This window comes from Nicotiana tabacum, chromosome 1 (assembly GCF_000715075.1).
Source record: "Nicotiana tabacum cultivar K326 chromosome 1, ASM71507v2, whole genome shotgun sequence".
NCBI lineage: Eukaryota > Viridiplantae > Streptophyta > Magnoliopsida > Solanales > Solanaceae > Nicotiana > Nicotiana tabacum.
Window position 1 is genome coordinate 216,641,166 of NC_134080.1, and position 16,814 is coordinate 216,657,979.

The 16,814-nt window shown below is 34.3% G+C and overlaps 2 protein-coding genes across 2 annotated transcripts; both read right to left on the reverse strand.

Annotated features, from left to right (window-relative positions):
- Positions 1-529: 529 nt before the first annotated feature.
- On the reverse strand, positions 530-5,283 carry LOC107786750 (transcription initiation factor TFIID subunit 6). Its single transcript, XM_016608264.2, has 12 exons — positions 4,946-5,283; positions 4,543-4,629; positions 4,167-4,268; positions 3,960-4,068; positions 3,602-3,705; positions 3,382-3,519; positions 3,204-3,299; positions 2,631-2,755; positions 2,136-2,268; positions 1,928-2,053; positions 1,664-1,775; positions 530-1,118 (listed from the first exon to the last, which is right to left on the reverse strand). The coding sequence occupies exons 1-12, from the start codon at positions 5,069-5,071 to the stop codon at positions 739-741; spliced, it is 1,638 nt and encodes a 545-aa protein (XP_016463750.2). The 5' UTR covers positions 5,072-5,283; the 3' UTR covers positions 530-738.
- Positions 5,284-8,194: 2,911 nt separating this feature from the next.
- On the reverse strand, positions 8,195-14,822 carry LOC107786749 (vicianin hydrolase-like). Its single transcript, XM_016608263.2, has 13 exons — positions 14,637-14,822; positions 13,835-13,904; positions 12,515-12,573; positions 12,344-12,419; positions 12,155-12,232; positions 11,958-12,045; positions 11,044-11,296; positions 10,653-10,768; positions 10,099-10,316; positions 9,882-9,913; positions 9,505-9,607; positions 9,268-9,376; positions 8,195-8,673 (listed from the first exon to the last, which is right to left on the reverse strand). Exons 1-13 carry the CDS (start codon positions 14,799-14,801, stop codon positions 8,499-8,501), a joined length of 1,542 nt encoding a protein of 513 aa, XP_016463749.1. The 5' UTR covers positions 14,802-14,822; the 3' UTR covers positions 8,195-8,498.
- Positions 14,823-16,814: the final 1,992 nt, after the last annotated feature.

The window sequence follows — 16,814 nt, forward strand, 5'->3', positions numbered from 1 at the left end:
TCGTCCCGTCGTGGCAGAATTGAATCAAGAAAAGATTTACAGCTAAAAGATTAGAGGAAATGAAATCAGTGTTACAATTTAAATAGAGAAACAGACCATACAAAAATCTTGTGTGTTTTATCAGTGTTATACTTTACGGATCTCAAAACACAGTAGCTCTATGTTATTTTCTTATATTGAAGGTGTACTTGGTTCTGGAAAGTCAGCTGCACTAAGCACTTATTTGTGGTATCACAATTATCTGAATACCAAAAACTAATGCTTTGACCTATTAACCATTAGGGGTTATTTTTTTGTTATTACTAGATAATAAATATTCCTTAGTCAATTGATCACTCTTCGTCGAAAAATTACACTATATATACAGCTAAAATATTATAGTTTAGAGGTAAATAACATATATTGAACATTCTTTGTCGGATAGCTTCGTCACTGATCGCAAGTAATATTGGACATATTCAACCCTTCAATGTAACAATGGTAACTTCGGCCAACACAAAAGATGAAACTTTACCAGTGTGGAGCGACATTTTGCAAAAGAGGTGGGCTGAACTCAATTGAAATATACAAGGCATAAGCGATTTGACCACTTATCTACTGTCTATTATACAAAAAAAATACTTCATAGCAATAAAGTGCATTTGGCACATATTACATTAACGCAAAATGTACTACCCGTAAAAGTGAACAGTCGCAGTTGGCATTCACTCTTGCATGCCACCTTCCCATTCTTATCGATCAGAGAAAGAAAGACAACTCCGGTGAAGGGGTAAAGGGAAACATCCTTTCACCAAAACATTCAAACAGAGATGGCAACAAACGCGCGGCATCCAAATCTTCCTTCCAGGCCTGATCAAGCGTAGCCGGCGTTCTTTGACCTTGCACACCAGTCATCTCCCTTCTGCTGCTGCTTCTCGGCATATTCTCGTTGTGCAAACCTTGTGGTGCTGATGATAGACCAGTTTCCGTGACCCCCAAGGCTGCAGCGTATCGACCAGCTGGTCCTTGCGTGCTTACTGGCAAAGAATTTGTTGTCATTGAACCTGTTGAACCATCTGTCATTAATTTCTTGGGTGGAGGCTGCGCCATCATGTTATCCAGGCTTGCTTTGCGTTTGTCTAGACAATTGTTTTTTTTTTTTGGTTAGTGTTTGCCGAGACAAAATCAAGAAGAGACAATGATAGAAGTGCATAAATATTCAAAGATGAAGAGAGAAAACATTGCAGGAGACATTAAAGTTAAAGCACTTGGACAAAGAAGACATCCACAAAAGAGGATTTCCAACTTTGATTTCAAATGACCGACCAGACAGAACTAGCAGGCCAGGTCGTAGGGACTTCAGAGATAACGAGTTAAATCACTTCAGGAGTCTTAATTACTTCAACATATACGACGGATTCTTGAATTCCTAATAGATCAGCATCCACATTATTCTGCAAGGGGATGGCTCAGTTATAACCCAGAAAGAAAATGAGAATAATTGAACAAACCTGTCATACCGATCATATCAATCTTGGAACTATTTCAATATTGACACTCCAAGAGGTAGGACATATTTAACAGACAGAAGGCAAAAGAACTAAAATTTGTAGTCAATAGATTCGTAGTTATAGATTCCTCTTTGGGAATTAATGGAATAAGTAAAACAAAGAGCTAAACATACTCGACAATGTAGTTGAGACTTTCCATTTACTCTTCAGGAGTGTGCGAGTAGATGGAGATACTGATGCAGGAAGCAACTTGAAGCGCTCATACATGCATAAACCAGCAGCACACTGTGCACATAATTAGAAGAGTTAATTGCAGTAATGCCAAACTATCTAAAAATAAAAGTTAGAAAAGACATATTTAGCTATGTTCATTTTCACATAGAAATAATTGGAAAAAACAATGAGGTAAGACTCATTAACCATTCAAGACAACTAACCATCAAGGCTCCATATACTCGCCAAGCTTCAAGCCTCTTCATTTCATTTTTTTGCTTCTCAAGCTGCATTTCTGGCTCCAGCAATTGTAAATAAGCCTCAAGATTTGGCAACACAAGTAGGCGAACCTACAAAATTAGAATATATTACCAATTGCTTACACGTCAAAATTTTAGAAGGAAAGAAAGTACAGAGAGAACAAGGAGATACCACACCAGGTCCAAGAGCTGCTAGCCCTTGAATTGCTCCATAATGTTGAGGCAGCGCCTTAGTTGGATCCAGAAAAGCATGCAGCAAAGTCCTGGTGACACGTGGCTGGAGATTGTGGTACATATGACCATGTCTGCACAGCTTTCACTTGTGAACAATATAGCACCAGTTGATAAATATGGAAAGATTACCAATACCACGGAACTGAAAGATTAGCTACTGTCTATAAAGCACGAAACAGAAATATAGTGTTGCAATTGCCAGCAACTATACAGATACATGCACTAGCAGCCATTAACAACTCCCTTCTCATGGGAGCGGCAAAAAGTAAAAGGGAAAACAAACTCCAAGCCCAACACATAATGGGCGAATTCAGTTAGAGATAACAGCTTGATTTTGAAAAGTCAAATGGGAGAATCAACATCGAAGCAACAGCCAAGGACGCAGATGTATACTTTCTGTAGCTTCTAAATGTGAGAACTTAGTGATCCTTACCTCTTGCATATTAAAGCAACCAACTTTGCTGAGAAGTCCCTAAGTTCCCAATGATTGTCAGAAATTCTGTTTCCCAACCTTTTTGCAACAAGGCATGTCAATATAGAAGGCATCAACTGGTGCAGCTGGAGATGAATTCGCCAAAATAAAAAATAACGAATAAAATTTGACACAAAAGAGAAAATCATCGGATCAACCACGACATAACTAGACACCCAACGAATCAAAGCTGCATCGTTAAGGCCAAAGCCTAGTTTTCCATTATGCATACAACACTACAACCTAGTTTTCCATTATGTATACAACACTACCCTGATGAACAAAGTAAATTAACAAAGCTTATTCAAACTAAAGAAATAATAATGCGCTCTTTTTAGAATGATTAATTAGTGCAATTAAACCCTATCTCTTTCCTCAACGGGCATGTACTTACCTTTTCTGCTGTCATTTTAAAGCCATTTTCATAAACGTTAAAATTTAACGAGTCCAATCATCAACACAAAATTTCAAACATTATCCTAAACCTGCTTTCCAAGTAAGTTGTGGCAACCAAGATATCAGCAATAGACTCACATATGGTTCCATATGTATTTGTGTATTTTGGAGAAGGCTCCAGACTAGCCGCATCAAAGAGAAAAGGAGAGGAAAATTGTTCAATTTCCGAGCAACCTGACATGTAACAAACTATCATTAGATCATTGTCCATTACCCACTAATGTTATGAACTGGGCTTAAATTGGCTAACAATTACCTCATCAGCAACAAAATATGTAAAATAAGGAACTAAAGGATGAATCCCTGAGTCCGTTGCTAAGCTTGCTAGAGCTTCTTTAAAGAGAAGAGGATTCGATCTATTCAAAGTAAGCTCTGTAATTTTGTCATAATAGAGCTGCAAACAAAATCACCAAGGCATAAGAATTGAATCTTTTTGGATGGTCAAAAAGGATACAAACATTTTGGTACAGTTATACCTGGAGCTCACGGGATAGAACATGCTTAACAGGTACTTTAATATCAACAGGAACTCCATCCTCCTTATACTCGGTCTTTCTATTATCAGAGGGCATAGCAAAGGCTGCGACAAATTAATAAGTTAGTCTGGCATATTGAAATAGCATTAGATACAAATTTTAACTAGTACTTATACCTCATTTCTTAGAAGTCACGGGGGAGAGAAAAATCTTTCAAACCGGGAGGCAGAATAGACATAAGAATCAGTAGGAAAAGAACAATACGCATGACAAACTTGTTTTCATATGACTAAAGTGAAACAAATGTTAAAACATCCAGACAAACTAACTGCAGCTAAGATTGTTACAAAATCCGGACCTTCAGGCGGAGGGTTTTCAGGAATAGCAGGCTGTACTCCATCTATAGCTAACCAATGGGCAACAACAGCAGTGTCTACCGGTGCTTTAGGCAAAGGAGTTTCGATCACCTAAACCAGAAAACACATCAACTTATACTATGAGCATCACTTCAATAAATTCACAAACTAAGTTTGGTACTGAAACCTCCAGTATCAAAGTTCTTTACATCTTTTAACTCTACATCCTTCTCTTCAATGTAGAACAAATCCTTGTGTCCAGCTGCTCTTCTGAACCTTAACGGATCTCCTGAAGCTAAACCATATATTGGCTGCTCAATGCAACAGATACATTAAAGAACAATCAATTAAACCACAATGTCAAACAAGATCGATCAGCTATAACCTATATATTAAACAGAGCCAAAATTTGATGTTTATGTGTTCACAATCAAATTTTTGTGGATACTTAGTGGATTTCTTAATACATACAGTCCGAGTCAAAGTTACTGAGTTCCCATGAACCCATAGGTTAGAGTGTAGATACGCCTCTATTAATACATATACTAATACACAAATTGGCTGGTATAAAAACAGAAGAGGTACCTCTACGCCTCTCAAGCTGAGTGCAGCATCCACATCATCAGTCGATAAGGTCGTTCTCCTCGAATGACGCATACATTTAATAGCTTCCTAAATTATCAAACAAAATTTTATGCAAATTACATGCTCCGTGACCTCAAACGTGATCTCAAAGAGCTAACTATCCATAATTTAGCTTTTTCCAAGTGTGTGTGTATAGTGTGTATATACACACACACTGTGTGCTTGGGTGTGTGGAAACTTTTACATGTGCGATAACCTCAAAAGTCAAAATTGCACCATGCTTATGCTCCAGAAGTAATTTCGAAGAGCAAATTATCCAAATTTTAGCTTTTTCCCAATAGGAGTGTGTGTTTTGTGTGTTTATATACACGCTGTGTGTTTGTGTGTAAATTGAGGTAAGCACCTGCATAATCTCTCGAATACGGTATTCGACATCGGCGGCGAGAGCAGGCAAGACATCTGGTGATAAATTGCTTACACCTATACTTTGTGCTATCACTTCTATTGTCTCTTTCGGAACTGTGCTCATTTTCTTCTTGCTCCGTTACTGTTAGGTCAAATACAGCTACAAACTCAGATGTTCGCCGATCTCAGTCAATTTTCTGATGCAGCGGAGGACGCCGGCGGACGACGGTGGTTGTTGGAGCGGAGGTGGAAAGGAGAGAGATTAAATCGAAACGGAGGGTAGAGAGAGAAAAATTGTAAAAGAGTAAAAAGTAAAGTGATCACCGGTCAGTCTCTGGGTGGACAGTGACCCAACGGGTCGTTGCATAATGATGGGCTGACCCGATTTAGCCGAACCCGCATCAGCCCAAAGAATGCAATGAACTAGAGACTCGCCACCTTTCTCATATGGAAATTACCAGTTATGTCCATTTATAGGTAGTTCATTACAAAAATTGGCCAATTGATAAAATATTACTAATATTAGCCAATTAGCTATTTGTAACAAAAAAATATCAAATTTTTGCTTTGTTTTGAGTGGGTATTATTAGAATAGATTGGGCACAACTTAAGGAGCTTGAATCTCCAAAACTGATTTGGTGAAGTTTTGAGATGGTTTGAATTGAAAATTCGGTAAAAACTGAACATGAAAAAAATGATATGTGTATCACACTGTGTATCATTTGTGTATCACATATGTATCATATTTGTATCTATTATGTATCACATGTATATCCATGTATACTTGTGTGTGAGATACATGCGTGATATATGTCGCAAAAGACTTTTTTGAACTCGATTTAATTACGAATTTTGATACAAAACCAGTCCAAATCACCTCCAATCTTCCTCAAATTTTGTATCAAAGTTCTCCAATCTTCCTCAAATTTTGTATATTGACTTATCTATATATCTTCAATGAATTTCAACTATATCCATTGAAAAAGTTCCTTTTTTGTTTAGATTTTTGGAATATTGTATATGTTTTTTGTATTTCATCACCTTATTTGCTACCTCATCCATAAAATTTCCTTTCCGTCTTGTATCTAGTGTTGCTAATCACACTTAAAAATATGGAAGGTGATTTTAGCATGTGATTCTTTGAGAGAAAGAACCTTATTATTTGGTTTTTCAATTTCTGTTGGCAAGTTTTGGTAAGTCTATGATTAATGACTAGAGGTTGGTAAGTTGAGATCTATTTGAGACATTTGTGTAAGTTTCCCTTCTTATATTTGTAAAAATAGCACGGTCTAGCCAAAAAAATAACCAGCATTTGCAAAGTCATTAAAAAATAGTCATTATTTTGCTAAAACACGAAAAATTCTAGCATAATATGTTGGATTATGAAGCTCCTGCGTATAAACTTCTAGCATATTATATTGGAACTCCAGTACACGGAAAGTTTCAGATAATATTAGAGATTATGGAACTCCTGCATATAAACTTCCAGCATATTATGATGGAACTCCAACATATTATAAAATTTCAGCATATTATGCTGGAAGCTTATATGTAAAAAATTCGAAGTACATCGTATTATACTAAAATATTTTCAGATTTTTAAGAGTGTTTTTGTTCAAATTTTATCTTTATATGAAAAGTGGCTAAAATTCGATTACTTTTGAAACTGTAATTATTTTTCAATTATCAGTTGTATGGATATTTCTAATTCACCCCCCCCCCCAAATATTTCTCTCTTTTGAAATTTTAAAAAAAAAAGTTAGTAGCATTTAACATCCAATCGAAATAAATTTCCAATAAACCACTAAAATTCAGGATGACTATAAAATTATGGGTTTTTGGTCATTGAAATACCTCCATTGGAATGATATTCTTTTGGCTTTCTATATATTACTCTTGTTAAAATTTCCAAAAATCGTCTGTTTGTCATGAACGCAACTGAATTAGGAAAGGAGAGTGAAAATATCTAGAAGAAATGGAAAAGAGGCGTGTATATTAGGGTTAACTGGAGTAAGTCACATGAGCTACACATGACTACTAGTAGAAACAGTGTCGTTGCATTCAATAAAAGGAACGGTCGAGATTTAAAGCCATAGTTACAATCCAAGGGCTGAGATTAGATTTCAACATATTAAATAAATCGTTGAAGGAATCCCAAAGGCAGTTATGATTATGGTAAATTCCTAACTACCTCTCTCATTCTCTCTTCTCACTTCTCAATTCTCTCTCTCTCCCTTGCCTTCCTCACTCGTCTTCTTCCTTCTCTAATTTCAGGTAAATCGCCATCGCAGCAGCTGATTAGAGATCTTAGTTTAGCTACCATATTACATTCTTCTGTACAATTGAGTGTAATTTGGATTCTTCATATCAATAATACACATATTTGCTGCCTCTATAATTTCCTATTCTAATATATTACACTGTTCTTAATATAATTGAGGAATCAAATTTTCATCTTCAAGACTTCATAGATAATGATCTATTATTTTATTTTCTTCACTTAAATATCATATTTAATTTCTCAATATTAATGTTTAAGGGGTCGTTTAGCGGCTTGGAAGGGGCCTGATTCTAATTCTTATCTAGTCCCTCAAAAGGGCCTTAAGGGGCCAATTCAGGGACTTGGGAGAAGGGACTATCCGTCGCACGATCTCTTAATAATGGGACGGTCCTTATGAGTGCACATTTATCCTGTAATGATTTGTGGAGGTTAAGTCTATGAGAATTTCCTTTAGCTTATTCTCGAAAATATTCGTGATAATCTAGATAACACAAGGTCGTAAATATGCTGGCTAATAAAGCACATGTCAACATCTTAATTATTAATTATAAATAGTGATACTTTATTTTTGTTAAGTAAGCTAAATTCTCATAGACTTAACCTCCACAAATCATTACAAATATGCTGGCATTTATTTCTTTCATCCACTTACCCATTATTTATTTCACTACTTACCGATTAAACTATCCACCACACATTAACACATGTTTATTATTCCCTCCGGTCCACTTTAGTTGTTTTATTTTTTTTGATTGTTTTCAAACATATTAAGAGATTCATCTTTTAGCATTAATTAATAATGAAATTGATCATTGTGTTCGTTTAAAATATAACAAATACTCCTAAGCTCTTTACTCCAAAGACAACTTTGAAAAAAAAAGTTAATTTCAAGTGCACCCATTTAAAGTAGACCAGAGGGAGTAAAAGGAAATAGTACACAATCTTTTTTCCATACGCAAACAAGTGTATAACTAATAGGGAGGAGCTCCAATCTTATTTCTGAACACACAAAAGTAACGTACATTATTTTTCGGCCTACAGAAAATGCAACAATAACATAAACTCTGCTAGAAGTACAATGACATTCACAAAGTAAAGTGGTTGATTTGAAAGTTTGAAAAGTTCGATAGTCTCGAGAAGGTATTAACCACCGGTGATCATATATTCGTAAAACCACTATTATTGGACAGTGGTTTCTCTCTTTTTTCTTGAACTTCGAACAATAAATCGACCTCGCCATCAGCTCGAGCCACTAGAAGAGTGAGATTATTTATTTGCCGGTATATAAGAGAAAGTCCTTGTACCAATAAGCAGATTTCTTATGGTATCGCTCGAGTGTTTTGTAATCAACAAAAGTGAGGCCAAATCGGACAGTAAAACCAGCATCCCATTCATAGTCATCTAAGAATGACCAAACAAAATGTCCTTTTACATTTGCTCCATCCCTGTAAATTATACAACTTACTTAGATTAATTTTTATAAGAACAACTCAGTACACTAAGCATTTCGCATTCACGTAAGAGTTCGAGAAAGGGCAATATCCCAAAGGGTATGATTAGTGCGGAGGCAGGATTTTCGCTAAGAGGTTTCAAAAAAGAAAAAATTTAAAAAATTAAAAGAAATTGTGGCTAGTGGAAATTGAACCAGCAACCTAACAAATATTTTGAACCCCCTTGACCATTGAACTATGCTTTTGGGTTGTGTCAAGTGGATTCAAAATATAATATATAGAGGTACAAACTAGATTTTGCCTTATATGTATAATGTAATATTCCGGTGAAGGGGGTTCGGGTGAATCCCCTTCCCCGCTCTCCTAAATCTGCACTGGGTATGATGCAAAAACCCTGTCCTAATACAAGTATTTAGGGATGCTTCCACTGTTCCCTTTCAATTATAGGTCACAGTGAGACAACTTTACCGTTGCTCTAAGGTTCCCCTTCAATTGGATTAACTTTTATAATTCCAAAAAAATAAATCAGGAATTTTCTTTAAAAAAAATTCTATAGAAAAGAATATAGAAGAGAAAAAGAAAACTTACTTTATAGCTTTTGATAGAAACCATAGATGGCCCTCGTAATACTTTATCCTCATATCGTCATTAAGAGATTCTTTAAGTGACAGTGCTTCATTATTGGCTTCTGCCATTCCTGCAAGTTAATTAATTTCAAAGTTTTTAATGTCTCATATCGTAACTTTGACTCCTAACTTTTTTAACTGAGGTTGTAAATATTTTTGATCGAGCGGGCAAATATAATAAAAATCTTTAAGATTTTACCATTTTCAGTGATGTAGATGGGAGGATTGTTGTATTTATTCTTGATGTGAAGCATGAGACCATAGATTCCTCTTGGATAAATGAAAAGCCAATCCAGAGCAGTCTACAAGTATTAACAAAAGCATGTCAGTTAAGTTTGTGTACCTCTAGAAGAAAATTAGAACTATCACTATGGGTCGGGCCGGGCCAACCCAACTCAGCTCGTATGGGCTTTGATATTTGATGGACTAGAATGGTCTAGCCCGCCAATTTTGGTGGACCTTAAATGACCAGCCCAATCAAGTCCTAAGAGGAATGTGGGCCGAGCCAAGCCCATATTAACCGTTTAAAAGAAAATACTCAAATACCAGGAAAGAAAGAGAGAAAAAAAAAAATACCGGTGTGCCAATAGGTTTTCCATCCTTTTGTGCTGAAAGAAAATAGATAAATAATTATTAAAACTGAACTTGAATATTTTGGAAACTTGCAAGCAAAGGTGAATTTATAAAGTCGGTTATATTCACACGAATCCAATAGTTTTTATTCAGATCAAATAAATTTCAAATCCTGATCCGCCTTTGCTTGCGAGGATGATAGATGAATGTGTTGACTTACGTGAAAGATCAGCAAGATTGTCTGTGGTGTAGCTGAGGTTAAGTCTATTGATGGAAAGCATAGGAGAAGCATAATATGTAGTATAGTAATTTATTCCTAAGAAATCCATTGATCCTTTCACTAACTTTGATTGCTCTGGCGTGAATTTTGGGAGCCTATGCCCTACAATAGCTTTCATGCTTCTTGGATAGTCACCATATGTTATTGGATCCAAAAACCTACAAATTATGGGTATAGTTAGACGGTTAGTACGAGCTCGGTCGAACTCAATAATTTTAGTATAAACTATGTATTTACATTCAGAAATACACTAAAATATATTTAAAAAACTAAATTTAGAATACAGTTACATGCTATTGTAACTATGTTGCGCGGACTCTCCAAAAAACTGTCACGCCCGTGTCAGATCCTCCAAAAATATACTACTTTTGGAGGATCTGACATGCACCCGACAGTATTTTCGGAGAATTCGAGCAACATAAGTTATATGTCGCTATCTTAAAACGTGACATATATGGTGTATAGAAATTGATTCACAATAAAAATGTACGTACCACCCAAGCATAAAGTCAAGAGCTCTTATTGGAGCCTTGAGTCCTTGAGGTGTGTTGGTTTTAGGCACAAACCAGTGAGTGACCAAAGTAACTCCTATCTGTCCTTTCTGAATTTTCTGCAATTATTTCAAAAAATAAGACGAAAATATAAGATTGGGTATGGAAAATAATATTAATATTTTAAAGTAATTTCTGAACCAGAGATCTCGAGTTAGAATCTTAGGGTATGAAGTCGCCTTTAATAGAGAGCTCTTTACCCTCCAAAATGAGACTTATTCCCGGCATGAATCCGGCCAAAAAGGAACTTTCTGGTATGAATCTGAATAAGTCGGCTGATTCTAGACACCGAGTAAAAATCAAAATAAAAGAAGAATTGATCAAAAAAGCTAACCTGATATTTATCTTTGTACACCTTAACACCAGTTGCATGGGCAAGAAGCAAGTTATGAGCCACAATATATGGCTCAGTTCCTGAGTTACCCTTTGTACAATTCCCTACAAAATTAGAACATCTTCCTGGTGCAAAGGTTCCTTTTGCATATCCATTCATACTATAAGAGAGTGGCTCATTCAAAGTGATCCAATACTTCACTCTATCCCCAAATTCTTTGAAGCAAATGTCCACAAAATCACCATAGTCTTTCCTGAATTCATGCACCAATAATATGAGTACATATCTCGACTTAACTTTCTGATATATTTTCAGGGGTAGAGTTAGAGTATTAGGTACAGGTTCGGATGAATTCAATAACTGTAATCACTTAGATCCTCTATTTATAGTAGAACAACAACAACAACAACGTAACAACAAAGTAATCTCACAAGTGGGGTTTGGGAGGGTAGTATATACGCGAAACTTACCCCTACCTTGAGAAGGCAGAAAGACTGTTTCCGATAGACCCTCAGCTCAAGGAAAGATGGAAAGAAAGAAGTAGTAGCAAGTATTTGTAGTAGAAAATTCATAAAATATGTAAAAATATTTAATTCGAACTCAGTAACTAAAACGAGTTATGAGTCTGATAGCAAGTTCAGAATCCATAATAAACGTCAAACTCTAGCTCCGCCTCTGTATATTCTGCTGAAAATCTTTTAATAATTGGGATTGATGGGCAAAGCTAGAATACGAGTTACGGGTTCGGCTGAATCAGTAGCTTTGGTCTGAATCCTGTATTTGTCTTAAAAATTTATTGAATATGTACAAATTATTAATTTAGAAAAACAAACAAGAATTCCGAACTCATAAACTTTAAATACTGACTCAGTTTCTTTATCTTAGTAATTAATTTTGTTTGCATTGTGACTTACGCAATTTGTGAGCTCATAAACCCTCCATATTCATCTTCAAGGGCTTGTGGTGTGTCCCAATGGAATAGAGTCACAAATGGAGTAATACCTATAAGGAAAAGCAATTAAATTAAAACTAGAAACAAAATTAAATTAAATTAAATGATTTAAAATGGATAAATCAGAAGAAAAAAAAAATGAGAGATAGCTGTAATTACCATTAGAGATAAGCTCGTTGAATACATTATTGTAAAATTTAATGCCTTCTGGATTCACTCCTTTGCTTACCTTCCCATCTTAAATAAAATAAAAAATAAAAAAAATTTCAGCAGGCCACACGATGGCACATTAAATATTATTTTTTATACTGACAGTATATATAATTTAAACTCGTATTTTTTTCTTACATGGTAAAATCCGAGACCAAGAGATAGATAACCTGAAAGCTTTAAATCCCAGTTCCTTAAGCAATTGAATGTCTTCCTATTATAATGCTCAATATATTTCAATATTTAGGAAAATATATACAGTAAAAAAAGGAAAAGAAAAAAAAGGGAAAACTAAAATGTTGTTCATACCTTATACCGATGATAGAAATCAACGGCTACATCTCCAGTTGAACGGTCAAAGATCTTTTCTGTATTTTGGGAGAAAATTGCTCATCATAAAAACAACATAAATATAATATAAATCATAATATAAACAACATAAATAATTTTGCACAAAAAAAAAACATAAATAATTATAAAATATTTTAAAAAAAGATAATAGTATTGTAAAGTATCCTGCCATATTAAATGTGACAAGTGGAAGTTAATGTAGACAAAATTAATACCTGTCAAAAATTGACTAACTATAATATTTCTATCAATGAAGCTACTTGCATTAGTTATCATCATTAATTAAACGTTGAAAATCACTTTCTTGTTAAATAAAGTAATGGCTGATACTAAAATATGGAGCTTTTCCCCCCTCATTTAGTGGTCGGTATTTATTTTGGAGCTCGAAAAACTAATTCGAATTCATGCTAGAAAATCTCATTTTGAGGATAAGGGGCCGTTTGGCCATAATTTTTTTTTGAATTTATTTTACTTTTTTCCGAAATTAATGTTCGGCCATGAAAAATTCAAATTTCACTTGAAGTTGAATTTCAAAAACTTTTCGGAAATTTGAAAAACTCCAAAAGGTCGTTTTTCAAAATTTGCACTTCAAATCACTCACAAAAATTGAAAAACAGCTCCAAATTGTACTCATTTCCAAACACAACTCTAATTTTTTAATATTATTTTCACTTGACTTTTTTTTTACCTTTTTTTTTTTTGAAATTTCACATATATCTATACGCCCGCTAAAATGCTCAGTACAAAGGTGGTTGCATAACCAAAGCTTAAATCTGAAACCTTTGTTTAAGGATAAAGAAATACTTATCATTCCACTGTAACTTTTGATGGATTCTAAAATGTAGCTGCCCTAACTAGTTTTTTCCCCATCCTCGAAACAGTGAAGACAACTTATTTTTTTTTAAATTTTAACTTTAATAAGATGATTTATAATTACAAAAACGTTTATGACTTGTTTCAGATCACAAGTTTCAAAAGTCTTTCTTTATTTCTTAAATTCTTTGTCCAGAAAAACACCATAACATAAATTGAGGCTGAGAGATTGATATTAAACAACCACGCAACTCTCCGTCGTATTATGTTTGAGCTTGGATTTGAACGCCCATGTGGAGCAATGTTTTTCTTTTTGTTTGGAATCAGGACGTTTATATGTTTGTGATTTAATTTTGAAGTATTAATTTAAATAGCCATTCACCTTACCATTTTAATTAAAATTTTAAATGACTTTATCGCCCCGTTTAATTTAAATAATTTATCTTAATGCAGGAGATTGGAGACCTGGGTGTTGGCGAGTAAAAGTATCCCATATACTTGGTCCTCTGCCTCCTTTAAGAGCTTCTCCTTCTATCTGAAATTTCATTAAACAAAAAAATAAAGTCAAATCTTTTACTTCTTGAAAAGTCATATGTGTTATGTTTAGACCATGCATTTTAGGTATTGTGTGTGTGTCTAGAGGCAGATGCCGGGTTGTGATATCGGGTTCATCTGAATATAGTAACTTTCAGTGCTGAACATAAATTTTTATGTAAAACTTAATTAAAATTGCAGCAAATACTTCATCCATTTTAATTTATATGAACCTTTTCGGAGTTTGATACTGACTAGTTTTCAGTATGGATTGGGACATAAAAATTTCAATTTTTTTGAAATAAAATTTACATATTTAGAAACTATATAAAGAGTACTATAAGTTACAATAATTAACAATTTGAATATTTAAAAGATATATGAAACTCAAGCTCAAGCATTTACTTTTCTAGTTAGATTTTCTAGTTAGAGACGAACGTCTTGGGGCTAACATGGGATCCGCTTAAGGACCTATTGGTTTAGGTAAATATTTAATGTGTTTCCCGACCGGAGAAGTCATTCACATAAGTTGGGACAGAGAGAGTATGTGTTATATATAGACCTATATTGCTCGGACTCTCCAAAACTATTGCCGCAACCGAATACTCCAAAAATACACTACTTTTGAAGGATCCGGCACGTATCGTATGGCCATTTTCAAGAGTTCGAGCAACTTAGATATAGACCATGTTCCATGTGTGTGCCTAGAGTGAATTAAAGCTAATATATATACCTGGTAAGCAGCAGATGAAGCACCAAAAACAAAGTCAGAAGGAAATGCTGTTTTATTAAATGGACCATAAAATCGTTTTGCTGGAATTGCAGCAGAGCTCGTTAAAGCAAACAAATTAATAAAAAGAAAGAAGAAGAATCTAATGAGAGTTTTTCTCATAGCCATTATATTGTTTTGTTGCTTCTGTCCAAGTTGCGAGTTCTAATTCATGCAAATGCCTACTATTTATAGCAATTATATACATATTTTACATTGAATTTCTTGTTGAAATAGCCATTAAGACAATCATGGGCGAATCCAGTGTTTCCGCATCGGGTCCATCTGAAGCTGGTATTTTCGGTGCGGAACATAAATATATGCATAAAATTGCACTAAGATTACAACAGTGGATTCAATACTAAGCAGAGACGGATCCAGGATTTAAACCCTATAGATTCAACTTTTAAAGTTTTTAGTTTTGAACCCATTATGTTTTTAAAGTTATGCGTTTCATATATATAATTTTTGCAATTTTAATAAATTTTTACATGTAAATTTTTATTCCGCGTCAAAAGTTATGGATTCACTTGAACCCGTCGGTAATACGCTAGGTCCGCCCCTGATACTAAGAATCGCAAATGGTGGTATTGTTCAACATCAAATCCAGAATTTAAATTTATGGGCTTAACCCTTTAAGAATGCAGTGCTTTTGCATCGGGTTCATCTGAAGCTGGTATTTTTGGCGCAGAGCATAAATTTATACATAAAAATTTGTTTACAACAATGGATTCAATACTAAAAATCTTAAAGATTAAACTCATAAAATTTAAATTCTGGATCCAACTTTGAAAAATACCACCATTAAGCGAATCAAATAAAAATATTTCAAGTCTAGGGCAACATTTCTTAATTCCTATATATTTATTGGCACCTGAGTTTTAATTACTTTTAAATCTAACTCCCATGATAATTAAAAACACACACTAGTATAGCATTTTCCTCCAACCCCAATAAAACTCGAGAAATCATCTTTTTCCCTTGATTGCCTGTATAAAAATTAGAGTATTTTTTAAAACAAATGCTCCTCCGAAACAGAGGCGGATCTAAGATTTAGACTCTATCATAAGTTCAACGTTTAAGGTTTTTAGCATTGAACTTATTATTATGCTTCACACCCAAAATACTGAGCTCATATGAATTCGATATCGTAACGGGGTATCCGTCGATGACGTATGTATTATAAGAAAATAAAAATAAAAAAATGATATTTTTGGTTTAGAGTATCCTATCAAAATCAAATCTACTGAAATTTGGATTGGATAAGATATTTATTTATTATATTACAGTATGGTGTTAGATGGATATACATAAATGTATTATATATCTGTTCGGTGAAATGGATATAATATTGGGTGTAAATTAATATAGCTTGCATGAGATATAAATGGAGAAAAATTGATGCACGTAGCTAGCTTGTGAGTAGTGAATAATCATTTAGAGGGGACATTATTGACCACGGTTGTTGTGACATTGATAAATACATGTAAGGTCATGTAGCGATATTTTTAATTTATTGGTGTGAGTTTTTCTGGATAAAATCATGCGATCTTCGGTCTAAAACAGATAATATCAATCATATTAAAAGTATCTTTTGTTGGCTTAGGCCAACAACTCATATCAGGACAATGATTTCGCCGGACGAGTATTAAGATGATAGAGTGATAGCGTAAGGCTCGATATGTTCACTACCTTTATCGGTAGCTTGAAGACACACATGCGCATACACACAAAAAGAAGCGCATGTGGGTTTCCATGGTCATAAATACTCGAACGATGTCAGTGACACGGAGAAAATTTTCAAACACAATATTTAGGAGATACAATAATTTTAAAGTATTTTTACTATTATTTGATGAAAAAGTGCATTGAATCATTTTTTATCACGGTGATTGCTTGATTAACCATTAATTCAATTGTATAACAAAGCTTCATACGAAAATATCGCGGGAACTCTATGATTGATCGAATTAGATCTAAGAACGAATGGGTATTACTATCAATCAACAAACTACTATAAAAAAAGGACCCATATAAAGAGACAGGAGATGCACGATCCACTGACAGATATATCAATTCTAAGAAATATTTTATTATAGCAAGTTTTAGTGTACACACATCGCGTGTGTATTCCGTATTAAT